The sequence below is a fragment of the Macaca nemestrina genome, chromosome 4 (assembly GCF_043159975.1).
Source record: "Macaca nemestrina isolate mMacNem1 chromosome 4, mMacNem.hap1, whole genome shotgun sequence".
NCBI classification, from domain to species: Eukaryota; Metazoa; Chordata; class Mammalia; order Primates; family Cercopithecidae; genus Macaca; species Macaca nemestrina.
Window position 1 is genome coordinate 74724996 of NC_092128.1, and position 14704 is coordinate 74739699.

The 14704-nt window shown below is 36.9% G+C and overlaps 1 protein-coding gene across 19 annotated transcripts in view; it reads left to right on the top strand.

Moving 5' to 3' along the window:
• LOC105475534 (protein phosphatase 1 regulatory subunit 9A) overlaps positions 1-14704 on the top strand; it is a 391847-nt gene that overhangs the window by 244885 nt on the left and 132258 nt on the right. For all 19 annotated transcript variants that reach the window (XR_011622153.1, XR_983434.3, XR_983433.3 and 16 more), the window contains exon 5: positions 14404-14508. Coding sequence is in view for 15 of the 19 variants with exons in the window: in XM_071094850.1 (XP_070950951.1) it covers positions 14404-14508 (105 nt within the window). In the remaining 4 variants the exon portion in view is untranslated. The remainder of the gene's footprint in view (positions 1-14403; positions 14509-14704) is intronic.

Sequence of the window (14704 nt, forward strand, 5' to 3'; positions counted from 1 at the left end):
AATATCTAGTTTATTGCGTGTTTTTATCATGAAGGGGTGTTGAATTTTATCGAAGGCCTTTTCGGCATCTATTGAGGTAATTATGTGGTTTTGGTCATTGGTTCTGTTTATGTTATGGATTATGTTTATTGATTTGCATATGTTGAACCAGCCTTGCATCCCAGGGATGAAGCTGACTTGATTGTGATGGATAAGCTTTTTGATGTGCTGCTGGATTTGGTCTGACAGTATTTTATTAAGGATTTTCACATCGATGTTCATCAGGGATATCGGCCTGAAATTTTCTTTTTTTGTTGTGAAGAGTCATTTTTTAGAAAGTATTTTGAGCTCATTGAAAATGAAAATAGATCATATTAAAAATTTTGGGATGCAGTGAACGCAGAGCTTTGAGGGAAATTTATATTATTGAATGCATATGTGTTAGAAAAGAGGAAAGTTCTAAAACCAGCCATCTAAGCATCTTCTTTAGGAAACTATAGAAAGGAGAGGAAAGTAAATTCAAAGTAAGGAGAACAAAAGAAATAATAAAAATTAGAGCAGAATTCAGTGAATTGGAAACAGAAAATCAGTAGAGAAAGTCAGTAACACCAAAAGCTTTTTATTAGCAAAGATCGGTATTTTTGATAAGCCTCTAACCAGGCTAAGAAAAAAAGAGAGATGACACAAATTACTAATATTAAAAATGAGAGAGGACAATTCACTGTGGATGGCATGGGCACTAAAAGGATAATAAAAGAATATTGTGAGCAACTCTGTGCCCACAAGTTTAACAACCAAGATGAAATAGACCAATTTTTTCAAAGGCATAAATCCGCCAAAACTTTACAAGAATAGGCAATCTGAATAGTCCTATATCTAATAGAGAAATTGATTCAATATCTAACAACCAGCTGGGCACAGAGGCTCATGCCTATAAACTCAGCACTTTGGGAGGCCTAGATGGGCAGATCACTTGAAGCCAGGAGTTGGCTGCAAGCCTGGCCAACATGGTAAAACCCTAATTCTCTAAAAATACAAAAAAAAAAAAAAAAAAAAAAGAGATTAACAACCTTCAAAAAGAAAGAGCAACGCGGGGCCAGGTGGGTTTACTGGTGAATTCTACCCAACACTTAAGGAAGAAAGTATACAATCCTCTCCTATCTCTTCCAGAATATAGAAGCGAAGATGATAAATACTTCCTGTTCCATTCTGTGAGTCCACCAGAACTCTAACAACAAAATCAGACAAAAATGTTACAAGAAAGGTAAACTATAGATTAATATCTCTCATGAACATAAATGCAAAAACAAATATATATCAATATGTATATTGATATATAGAAATGTATATCAATAAAACATTAACAAATCGAGTCCAACAACATATAAAAGGAATTATATACAGTAACTACATGGGATTTATCCCATGTATGCAAGGCTGGTTCAACATTCAAAAGTCAATGAATATAGTCCATCATATCTACAGGCTAAAGAAGAAAAATAGCATGATTATATCAGTAGATGCAGAAAAAAGCATTTGACAAAAATCATCAGTTTATGAGAAAAACTCTTAGTATACTAGGAGTAGAGCAGAATTTTCTCAACCTGAAAAAAACACCTACAGAACACCTAAAGCTGACATTGTATTTAATAGTGAGAAACTAAAAAACTTCCTAAGATTAGGAACTAGACAATGATATCCTTTCTTATAGTTGTTTTCTAGCTAATGCAGTAGGATAAGAAAAATAAATGAACAAAACACATATTTGGAAGGAAAAAATAAAAGTCTTTGAATCTTTGATCACAGTGACATCCTAGACTAAATAGACTAAAAAACCTCTGAAAATTGATAAGCAGTTATAGCAAGGTTTAAGAATACAAGCTTATTATACAAAAGTCATCATTTTCCTATATAACAGCAATGAGCAAGTAGAATTGAAAATTAAAAACACATTAAAATTCACTTCTGTTAGCACCCCTAAAAATGAAAATACTTAGGTATAAACCTAATAAAATATAAAGTCTATATGAGGAAAACTACAAAACTGTGATCAAAGGTATCAAATAATTCATAAATGGTAAGATATTGCACATTCATGGATAAGATGTCAGTTCTTCCCCACTTAATCTAAAGTTTCAATGAAATTTCAATCAAAATTTCAGCAAGTTAATTTGTGTATATCAACAAATTGATTCTAAAGTTTATATGGAAAGACAAAAGATGCAAAATGGCCAACTTAATATTTAAGGAAAATAACAAAGTTGGAGGAGTGCCATTAGTTGACTTCAAGACTTACTATAAAACTTCAGTAATCAAGACTGTGTGGTACTGGCAAAAGAAGAGACAAAGAGAGCAGTGGAACAGAACAGAAAGCCCAGAAATAGACCCACATAAATATACTCAACTGAACCTTGTAAAGCAGCAAAAACAATACGTTAGAGAAAAGACAGTCTTTTCAACAAATTGTACTGGAATAACTGGACATCCCCCTGCCAAAAAAAAAAAAAAAAAAATCTGAACAGGTACCTTACACCCTTCCCAAGAATTACCTCAAAATGAATTACAGACCTAAATGTAAAATGCAAAAGCAAAAACTCCTAAATGACAGCACAGAATATCTAGGTAAGCTTAGGTATGGCAATGACTTTTTATTTTTTATTTTTGAGACAGAGTCTTGCTCTGTCACCCAGGCTGGAGTGCAGTGGCACAATCTTGGCTCACTGCAACCTCCGCCTCCCAAGTTCAAGCAACTCTCCTGCCTCAGCCTCCTGAGTAGCTGGTATTATAGGCATGCACCACCATGCCCGGCTCATTTTTTTGGTATTTTTAGTAGAAACGGAGTTTCACCATATCGGCCATGCTGATCTCGAACTCCTGACCTTGTTGTCTGCTAACCTGGGCCTCCCGAAGGATTACAGGTGTGAACCACCGTATCTGGCTGGCAATGACTTTCTAGAAACAGCATCAAAGGCATAATCTATGAAAGAAATAATTGAAAAACTAGACTTCTTTTAAATCAAAATCTTGTGTTTTGTGATAAGTAGTGTCAACAGAATGAGAAGACAGGCTATAGGCTAGGACTATAAAAGATAAAACTAATAAAGTTTTAAAAAAGATAAAACTAATAAAGGACTGTTATTTAAAATATACAAAAAGCTCTTAAACCCTAAATAATAAGAAAACTATAACTTGATTTTAAAATGCTCAAAAGACCGGATCATACATTTCACCAAAGAAGATATGCAGAAAACAAGTAAGCATATGAGAAGTTGTTTAATATCATATGTTATGAGAGAATTGCTAATTAAAACAATAACGAGATACCACTATATACCTGTTACAATAGCTAAAATTCAAAACACTGACAACAAATGCTGACAAGGATGTAGAGCAATAAGGTGTCTCATTCATACCTGGTGGGAATGCAAGATATGACCCAGCTGAAAACTTTTGTCCACACAAAAACTTACACACAGATATTTATAACAGTTTTACTTATAACTACTCCAGTTTGGAAGCCACTAGGATGTCCTACACTGGGTGAATGTAAAAAGTGTGGTACATCCAGACATTGGAATATTATTCAGTGCTGAAAAGAAATGAGCTATCAAGCCATGGGAAGACATGGAAGAATACATATCAGTAAATGAAGGAAGCTAATGTGAAAAGCCTACATGCTTTATAATTCCTATTATTTGACTTTCTTGCAAATGCAAAACTATGGAGACAGTAAAAAGATCATTGTTTGCCAGGGATTAAGTGGGTGGGAGGGATGAATAAGTGGAGCACAGAGGATTTTTTAGAGCAATGAAACCATTCTGTGTGATACTATAATGGTGGACACATGCCATTCATCATACATTTGTCAAAACCCATAGAATGTGCCATACCAAGAGTGAATGCTTATGCCAGCTGTGGGCTTTGAACCTAATGATGTATCTCTATAGGTTTTTTTTTTCCCTGTAATATGTGAACCACTATCATGTAAGATGTTGATGGGGGGAGACTGTGCATGTGTGCAGACAGAATCTATAGAGAAACTCTCCAAATTTCCCACTTAATTTTGTTCTGAACATACAAATACCTTACAAAAGGAAAGTTTATTAATTTCCAAAATAGGTAGGAGAAGGTTACTGTAGGAAGCTTTGCTTATTTATGTTTGTTTTTATTTTTTACATTAATAAAGGAAATGATAAAGTCAACATGTAGTACTGAGAATCATTCTTTTATTCATTTTGTTTGCTTGTTTTTGTTTTTTTGTTTTGTTTTTTTGAGACTAAGTCTCACTCTGCCACCAGGCTGGAATGCAGTAGCGCAATCTCGGCTCACTGCAACCTCCGCCTCCCAGGTACCAGCAATTCTCCTGCCTCAGCCTCCTGAGTAGTCAGGACTGCAGGTGCATGCCACCACACAGGGCTAATTTTTGTTTTTTAGCAGAGACGGAGTTTCACCATGTTGGCCAGGATGGTCTCGATCTCTTGACCTTGTGATCCACCCGCCTTGGCTTCCCAAAGTGCTGGGATTACAGAAGTGAGCCATTGCGCCTGACCTGAAATTCATCCTGATGAGTAGCATAATCTCTTAAAATCCCTTAATAAGAGAATACTAAATATTCCAGATAAATTGTTATTTTAATATGTAATCTATTCTATATTTGCATTAATATTTTACAGTAAAGGATCCATGCATTCTTTTTTCTAATTTATATTATGAATAAGGCTTTCAAAGCTGAGTGAATTGTGTCAAATTTTTAACCCATTTACAGCTTCCGTTTTGTCCCAATATTATAAATCAAGGCAAATAAAAACTCTTATTTAAAGCTTCCTCAACTCACTATGTACACTCAAGTTGTTGTCCTCATTTTGTTTCTTCTTAATTCTGGAGCAACCTTTCACTTTATCTGAGAATTAAACTTCTGTCCTTTTTCTTGAAAAATAAACATTTATCCTGTTACCTCACCTACATAGTTATGCTTTTTCTTAAAACTGTCCCTGCTAAAATGGACTCAAAGTTACCCATATTACCATTGTTAATTAACTTCTATTTAAGCTTCTCTGGTAGATAGGAACTTGATAATTGCCTATCATGCACAAGCAATTTAGGTGACTAGGAAATATCATTCTCTACAGCCACACCCCCTTTTTGTTTTCTTTTTTCTTTGAGACAGAGTCTCGCTCCGTCCTCCAGGCTGGAGTGTAGTGGTGCTATCTCAGCTCACTGCAGCCTCCACCTCCTAGGTTCAAATGTTTCTCCTGCCTCAGCCTTCCAAGGAGCTGAGACTATAGGCACCTGCCACCACATCCGGCTAATTTTTGTATTTTTAGTAGAGGTATGGTTTCACCATGTTAGCCAGGCTGGTCTTGAACACCTGACCTCAAATGAGCCACTCACCTCAGCCTCCCAAAATGCCGGGATTACATGCATGAGCCACTGCGGGCCCATCTCACATACATTATATTTATGTCTTCATCAAGTGACAAGAGTGAGCACATTCATTAACATGATGTAAAATCATGGTAACACTGTAACATTTTAAGGTAAGAAGTAGAGTTGTATATTGTAAGCACTAAGCTTGTTATTCAAGATCTTGAAGATAAGTATGTAAGAATCTTAGAAATCACATTTAAGTGGACACTCTAAAACATGTAGGTATGGATACAAAACATTGTTAGAATCATGATTCAGTTCAGTCAAACAGTTTTACTTTTTTATCATTTTAAACTTTAGATATGGATATCATTAGCTTATCTGATCAATACACTATTATCAGAATTTTAAGAAGTTCAGGTTAACTAGTCTTTTCTGAAAACAGAAACTCAACATCCATACAAAATTATGGAGAAAACATAGCTATGAATTTCAGACAAAATTTTTTTTTTTTTTTTTTTTTTTTTTTGAGACGGAGTCTCACTGTGTCTCCCAGGCTGGAGTGCAGTGGCGTGATCTCGGCTCACTGCAAGCTCCGCCTCCCGGGTTCACGCCATTCTCCCGCCTCAGCCTCCCAAGTAGCTGAGACTACAGGCGCCCGCCACCACGCCCGGCTAGTTTTTTGTATTTTTAGTAGAGACGGGGTTTCACCATGTTAGCCAGGATAGTCTCGATCTCCTGACCTCGTGATCCACCTGCCTCGGCCTCCCAAAGTGCTGGGATTACAGGCTTGAGCCACCGCGCCCGGCCTCAGACAAAATTTTTAAATCAGTCTGATTTGTCCAAAGAATCAGTTTTTAACTAAATTTTTAAATAGTTTTTAATTGATACCTTATATTGGTACCTATCTATGGGGTACATGTGATATTTTCTTACATGTTTCGAATGAGGAGAATTGGTCTTAGTTCTTGCTTGAAAGTTTGGTAGAATTTGGCATTGAAGCCATCCGGTCCTGGACGTTTCTTTGTTGGGAGACTTTATTACTGACTCAATCTCATTACTTACTATTGATCTGTTCCAGTTTTTTATTTCTTCCTAATTCACTCTCAGTAACCTATATATGTGTATCCAGAAATTTATTCATTTCCTCCAACTTTCTAGTTCATTAGGATTTAGTTGCTTATAATAGTCTTTGATGAACTTTTGTATTTCTGTGGTATTAGTTGTAATGTCTGTTTTCTGTTTCTGATTGTGTTTATTTTGATCTTATCCTTTTCTTTGTTGTCTTTTTTAGTGTCCATTTTGTTTAATTCTACTTTTTATTATATGTTTCCTCCTACTTATTTTTAGTTGTGGTTTTTTTTTTCTTTGTATCTTTTTTTTATGTAGTAGTTTATGGATATCAACTTTCCTCTTAGCACTGCATTTGCTATCTACCATAGGTTTTGGTAAGTTGTGTTTCCATTTTCATTTGTTTCAAAAAATTTTTATATTTGCTTCTTAATTTCATCATTCATCCAGTGTTCATTCAGGAGCATATTTTTAAATTTTCTTGTATTTATACATTTTTTTAAAGTTTCTCATTACTGGTTTTTAGTTATATTCCATTGTGGTCTGAGAAGATAGTTGATGTGATTTCATTTTTAAAAAATTTGTTGAGACTTGTTTTGTGGCTTAACACATAGTCTACAAAGATTCACTTTTATTGCATGAATTTAGATTCATAAATTAAAATCTTTGTAATCTGCTAGCAGATACTGTAAGAAGAATTTTTCCCCTAAATTTCTAGTACATTTGAAGTTTTCTTTAGATATTACTGTAGATTCATGAACTTCTTATACTATGTAAGCCAATTATATCTTAGCTCCTTAAAATTCAGAGATTTATGAATTTTATTTATTAATACTCTTCTTAGGAAAATACTTCATACATAATGAGAGAGAATGACTTCTGAGTTATAGCAACACAATGAAATTTGTAGCTTTAATTATACAGTCTCAGCAACAGGTTAGGTAATCAAGGAAACACCAGAGTTCAGTGTTTAAGATTTCAAAAGATTATTTTCCCTTCTAGTAGTTATAAAATGTTTTATGAAATTATTTGGATGTACAAATAGTGAAACAAAGAATTAAAAAAATGGCAACTCTCATTCCTTTTCATGTCTCATATGAAGGACAAGAAATCCCTTTAATCTTAACAGAGGTCTCTAAAGTTCAGATTATAAAATTACATTCCCAATTATTAATGCTATGCATGGGGATTATCATTATCATCATTATCATCTTCTAGTGGAAACTATATCCAGAACCAAAATGGTGAAGAACTAGAAAGGAAAATGAAAAAATCAAAATTTAAAGAAAAAAGCCAACTTGTAGTGGACTGGCATCACAGCAAAGGTAAAGTTCTATTGCCCTTTTTTTTTTTTTTTTTTTTTTTTTGAAACAGAGTCTTGCTCTTTCCCCCATATGGATGTATAGTGGCAGGATCATGGCTTACTTCAGTCTTGACCTCCCAGTTTCAAGCAATCCCTCCACCTCAGCCTCCCAAGTAGCTGGACAAAAAGCACAGCATATGCCAGCACACCTGGCTAATTTTTGTATTTTTTGTAGAGACAAGGTCTCACTATTTCCTGTACTGGTCTTGAACTCCTGGGCTCAAACAATTCTGGCCTCCCAAAGTGCTCGATTGTAGGCATGAGCCACTGCACCAGGACTCTATTGCTTTTTGAGAATCACTTTGAGGAAAAAGAAAAGAAGTCCCTCCTAAACAGCTCCTGAAGTACATTTCTGTGCTATCACAGTTTGGTTGTCTTTATGAACCCACTTTAGTATCTCAGTGAATCCTCCAAAAGTATAACATGTTAATATTCAAAGAATTTAAATTGTGACTTTTGTAAACATAAAAAGAAAATATATCAAATACTTTACTCCACTTCCTAATTAAGTAGAGGACTAGTGAGATTATAAATATGGTTCAAAGTGCATTTTAGGAACTAGTTTCTTAAAGACAAATTAATGAATTTTATGTTAGAATAATATAGCTAAGATACATACAATCTAGTTAATATTTTACATGACAATAAACCATTATTTTTGGGATTATCTTTTTTAATAGTTGAAAATATTAGAATTTTCCAGGATAAAAATCTACAAATTAATAAAGAACTTCACTATGCCTAGTGTCACAAGATCTTTGGGGTATTGCTTTTCTGTCTGGTGATGTCTTTGCCCAAATCTTGCGTAGGCCCGCTGGGCTTGTTCTGCCCACTTGGCCTGGCAGGCTGTGCTTGGCTTATGCTACTGGCCTGGATCCCATACCTGCCAAGGGCAAGTCAGGCATGGAGTGGCAAGGGGTGTGTGAGGGAGCATGGGGTTCAGCCACTGTGCAATCACACATGCCGGCTGCTGCAATGGGGTGGGCAGTTAGAGGTGCTGGCACAGGCACTGGCCAACTATGAGGCTGTGGCCGGACAAGGTGCACTGCAGGCAGCATCCCCAGCTGGCACCGGGAAATGCAGTGGCACCTGGAAGCTTGGAGATACTAGGCACCACAGGATCCCAAAGAGGGAGTCACAACCCTGGCTCAGGGAGCTCTCAGGTCTGGGCTGCCTGAGAAGGCACAGCTCTTCTCTCCTTCTCTTTGACCTCAATGTGGCAAGCAAGGGGCATGTTTCAGCCCTGTGTTATAGCTTTTAGCTCTGCCATTCGGTAGGTCCCGAGTTGTTGTCCTGCAACCAGGAAGAATGAGGTACAGAGCCAAGTGGAGGATGAGCAAGATGAAGGGGAGCTTTATTGAGCCATAGAACAGCACACAGGACACCTGCAGATGGTAGCTCCTTTCCACAGCCAGGGTGTCCTGATGAGTGTTCAGCTCCTAGCAGAAAGGAGACCCTGGAGAGGGAAGCTCCTCCTAGCAGGCAGGTCATCCCATTGTCTTCTTAGCTCTCAGCAGAGAGGCAGCCCTGGTGTGGATTGCTGCACTCTGCTATCGAGCTGGTAGTCTCAGTGTCTCTGCAGGTTTCTGAAGCTCTCAGCAGAAAAGAGGCCCTAGAATGGGTAGCTTCTTTCTTCTGATGGTTATTGGGACATCTCCTGCTGTCAGTGGAAAGGGTAGCTCTTTTCTGCAGCTGGTCATCCCATTATCTGCTGTGCTCTGGCTGAGCCTGGGGCTTTTATAGGCCTAATAGAGGGAAAGTGCATGCTGATTGGTCCATAGGAAGCCATGGGAGGACCCAGGAAAAACCACCATGAGTTTGTCCTCCAAATCAGCAGGACTGGCAGTCCTGTCCCCAGGCTTCAGGCCTTTTCTCAGAGATCTGCCCCCTTCTGCCCAGGTATCTGTCTGCCTCCCCCTGCTGTTCATGGCACATGGGCTTGGTCCCGATTTGCTCCAAGATGGGAGCAGGTGCCCACAGCAGGGAGAAGCCAAGCAGCAGGAGCAGGTACTTCTGAGCCTACAGGGGCAGGGGGGCCTTCTCAGCTCTACCGCCTCCCCCACAGAGTGCAGGGATACCTGGGTCTGCAGCCACAATATGGGCTGCTGCAGTGACCCTAGGGGAGTGGGTCTCCTGCCTGCTCCTGGTCCCCCAAAAGTGCAGGGAAGCTCCATTCTGCAGCCACAGCTTGGGCACCTGCAGCCCTTCCCAGGAAGGTGAGGCTCCTGCCTCTTCCATGGAGCCAGAGGCCCAGGTCTGCAGTTGCAATTTGAGCAGCTGCAGCTGCACCCAGGGAGCTCCCACCCCACCTCAGAAGGAGAAGGGCTTATGCTTGTCCCCTGCTGCCTGGAGCTCCATGGAGCATGTAGCCTCGGCGGCACCTCCCTGCTGCAGTCGGCCTGATGGCGGCGGCAGGCCATCTGGAGTGGCTGCTGCTGTAGCTAGAACCTTTAGTCAGTAGTAAACAGTGAATCAAATAAGTCCATTTCCCTGAATTATCCTTGTATGGATCTGTTAAACAGTGCCTTCATATGACAATGAAAGAATATGTTGCCCTACTTTTGACCTTATTTCCAAGCTTTGAAAAACTTTTCTTAACATTTGGGATCAAAATGTGATTTATGCCACCATTACCCAGGGGCGCTTATGGGTAACACTCAAATTTTCTTTGAAGGGCAAAGTCAATATGATAAAGTTGTCAGTTCTCCCCAAGGTAATCTTTAAAATCAGTCTGATTTCATTAAAACCATAACAAATATTTTCATATTACTTGGTAAATAAGCCCAAAACTAATTAGGAAGAGCAAAGTATCAAGAATGACTCAGACAAATTTGAAGAAAATGAACCATTTTAGGAGAATTGCCCTATGAAATGCAAAAACTAGTTATAAAGCTTTATTAGCTAAGACAATGTAGCATTGATGCAAGGATAAACAAAGAGATAAATAGAACCTATAGGGAACCTACAAACATGATGATGCACATTTGAAAGCTTGACATATATAGCACTACTTAACTCTGGGGGAAAATGAACTCTAGTAAATGTTGTTTGGCCAGTTGTTTATATATTTTAAAAAAATAAAATTAGATTGCCAACACATACTATAATTTTAGAAAATTTCCAGGTGAATAACTACCTAAATATAGAAAATCAGAATGTTAATACATTTTGAAGAAAACATAGGCCCAAAGCAGTGGCTCATAGCTGTGATCCACTTTGGGAGGCCAAGGCAGGAGGATCACTTGAGACGAGCAGTTTGAGACCAACCTAGGCAACATAGTGAGACTGCATCCCCCACCTCCCAAAAAAGGGAAGAACATATAGAGTCTTTTTATAACCTTTGGGCAGAAAAGTCCTTCTTAAACAAAACAGAAAACAATACCTATTTACAAATGTGGATATACTTTAAAAAATTACTTTCCTCTAAACCACTATGTTTCAAAGAAATACAAAAAGACCAGCTACAGGTAGGGTGAAAGTATTTGCAATATGTTTTAGGAAATATTAATATACAATATATATAAAGATATCTCATGTAAATTAATAAGAAAAGTCACTCAACCCAACAACAACAGTGTAACAAATGGGTAAAAGAAATGATTTGACAATTTGTGGAAGTAGACAGGTGACCTATAAACATATGAAAAAATGTTTACCCACACTAGTAATCAGGAAAATGCAATTAAAATCACATTGTGCTATCTTTTTACACCTATATGATTGGCAGTACTTAAAGGATCTGAGCATAACAAGTATTCCTGAGGGCGTGGAGATTTGTTGTCTAATAAAATTGAAAATGCTTATATTCTTTTCTTTGACTCAGAAATTTTATTTCTGGATATATATCTTGGAGAAACTCATTCATGTGCACAAGGACGCATGTATGAAATTGACTGTTACAGCACTATTGTATTATAGTTAAAATGGAAAACAACACAATTGTCCAGCTGCAAAATAATGAATAAATACATTTTGGCATATTGATAAAAGATGATACTATATGGTTGTTAAAATAAATTTGGTAGAATTACAGTTATAGTCATGGTTAAATCTCAAATGTAATGCTGAATGAAGCAAACTGAGTTGCAGAAAGAGAGGTATACTTCATAATTTTTGAAAATAAACAAATGTATATAAATTATGCCTATTCATGCATATATATAGATTCTGTTTCAAAAAATAGAAAACTTTATTATTATTATTATTATTATTATACTTTAAGTTCTGGGGTACATGTGCAGAATGTACAGGTTTGTTACCTAGGTATACACATGCCATGGTAATTTGCTGTACTCGTCAACCCGTCATCTAATTAGTATGGTGATTACCTCTGTGTAAGCAATGAAGGAATAAAACTAGAGACAAATAATAAATGGACTTCGTCTTTTCTGTAATGTGTTTCTTTAGAAAAAATATGATTCGGGCCGGCCGTGGTGGCTCACACCTGTAATCCCAGCATTTTGGGAGGCCAAGGCGGGAAGATCACGAGGTCAGGAGTTCAAGACCAGCCTGACCAACATGATGAAACCCCATCTCTACTAAAAATAGAAAAAACATTAGCCGGGCTTGGTGGTGCACACCTGTAATCCCAGCTCCTCAGGCGGCTGAGGCAGGAGACTCTTGGACCCGGGAGGCAGAGGTTGTAGTGAGCCAAGATCACGCCACTGCACTTCAGTCTAGGTGACAGAGGGAGACACTGTCTCAAAACAAAAACAAAAACAAAAAGAAAAAATATGACTCAAATATAGCACAATGCTAGGATTTAATAAAGGTGGGTATTGGGTACATGAAAGTTTATTATCTATTTCACTACATTTCTCATGTTTGAAGTATTTCGTTATGAAGAATAAAAGTGGTATATACAAAATATATATAGAAATGTAAAAGTATTATACAGTAAACAGTATCAATACATACACTGCTCATAAACATAAGTATGAACACACACACAAACACTTGTATGTATATGTAAGTATACACACGCACATGAATGAGCATTACATATTTGAAGTGTACACCTTGAATGGGAAGGATTCCCTGTAATTCCTGGTTAAGTTTTTCCTTAGGGAAGATAGATGTGTTGTGAGACTAGGTATTAGGCCCAAAGCATATTTCAACTGGATCTCTTATGTTTTATGTACAGCTATTGAGGACAAAAATGATATAAATATGTAAATATGTCATGTGCAGTTATCACTTTTTGTGATAGGAATATGGATGTTTGGTAAACCGAATGTCTCCATTTAGTATTACTTGTTTCTGTCCTTTAAAACAGTCTCTATTTTTATTTTTTGATTTATATTTTGATTCACAGGGTACATGTGCAGATTTATTACCTGGGTATATTGTGTGAGGCTGAGGTTTGGGGTGTGAATGATCCTGTCACCCAGGTACCAGGCATAGTACCCAATATTTAGTTTTTCAGCCCTTGCTCCCCTCCCTCTCTTCCTTTCCCCTCTAGTACTCCCCAGTTTCCGTTGTTGCTGTCTTTATGTCCATGAGTTCCCAATGTTTAGCTTGCACTTATAAGTGAGAATGTGCAGTGTTTGGTTTTCTGTTCCTGTGTTAGTTTGCGTAGGATAATGGCCTCCAAATTCATCCATGTTGCTGTAAAGGGTGTGATTTCATTCTTTTTTTATGGCTACATAGTATTCCATAGTGTATATCTACCACAGTTTCTTTATCTCATCCACCATTCGTGGACATCTAGGTTGATTCCATGTCTTTGCTGTTGTGAACAGTGCTGCAGTGAACATGCATGTATCACTTTGGTAGAAAGATTTGTTTTCTTTTGAATATATACCCAGTAATGGGATTGCTGGATCACATGGTAGTTCTGTTTTAAGTTCTTTGAGAAATCTTTAAACTGCTTTCCACAGTGGCTGAACTACTTTATATTCCTACCAATAGTGGATAAACATTCCCTTTTCTCCACATTCTCCCCAGCATCTGTTGTTGTTGTTTTTTTTAACATTTTAGTAATAGCCATTCTGAATGGTGTGAGATGGTAACTCACTGCGGTTTTGATTTGCGTTTCTCTGATGATTAGTGAAGTGGAGCATTTTTTTAAGTTTGTTGGCCATTTGTATGTCTTCTTTTGAGAAATGTCTGTTCATGTTTTTTGCCCAGTTTTTAATGGAAATAGTCTTTTTAAAACATTAAGTGTTTGACTAAGATCTGGAGCTTCTGTAGTCATCCCTGGGAATTCACAGGTGATTCTTTGTAAGACCTCAGTGGATACCAAAATCTGTGGATGCTCAAGTCTCTTATAGTATAGTATAGAGATAGTGTTTACACATAACCTCTGCACATCCTTTCGAATAGTTTAAATCGTCTCTGGATTACTTATATGTAATACAATGCAAATGCTGTATAGTTAAGTTTTTAAATTTGTACTTTTTATTGTACTACTTTTTTTATTTTTTCAAAATATTTTATATCCACAATTTGTTGAATCTACAGATGTGGAACCCACTGATAACAGAAAGCAAGACTGACTGTATGTAAAATATAGATTTTGGATCAAAAAGAGTATCTTAAAAATCACATATTTCGTCAACTGATTTGTTGGAAATGATTATTACATAAATTAATTGTGGGTAATTTTTTTCCTCTTTCTAAAGAATACAAGTCAATGACCAGATTGTAGAAGTGGATGGAATCAGCTTGGTGGGTGTGACACAGAATTTTGCAGCAACAGTTCTCAGAAACACCAAGGGCAATGTCAGGTAAATATGTGTCTTCTAATATACACCATGTTGTTACTTTAGTTGAATTTTAATTTTCTAAACTTTAACCTGCAAATAAATGTAATTACAATGACAATTTTACCTAAATAGTAAAACTTTGCTTTTAGTTTTAAATATTTTCACCTTTATTATAATTAGTTCATGAAAATGGAATTTAAAATTACAAATCATAGTA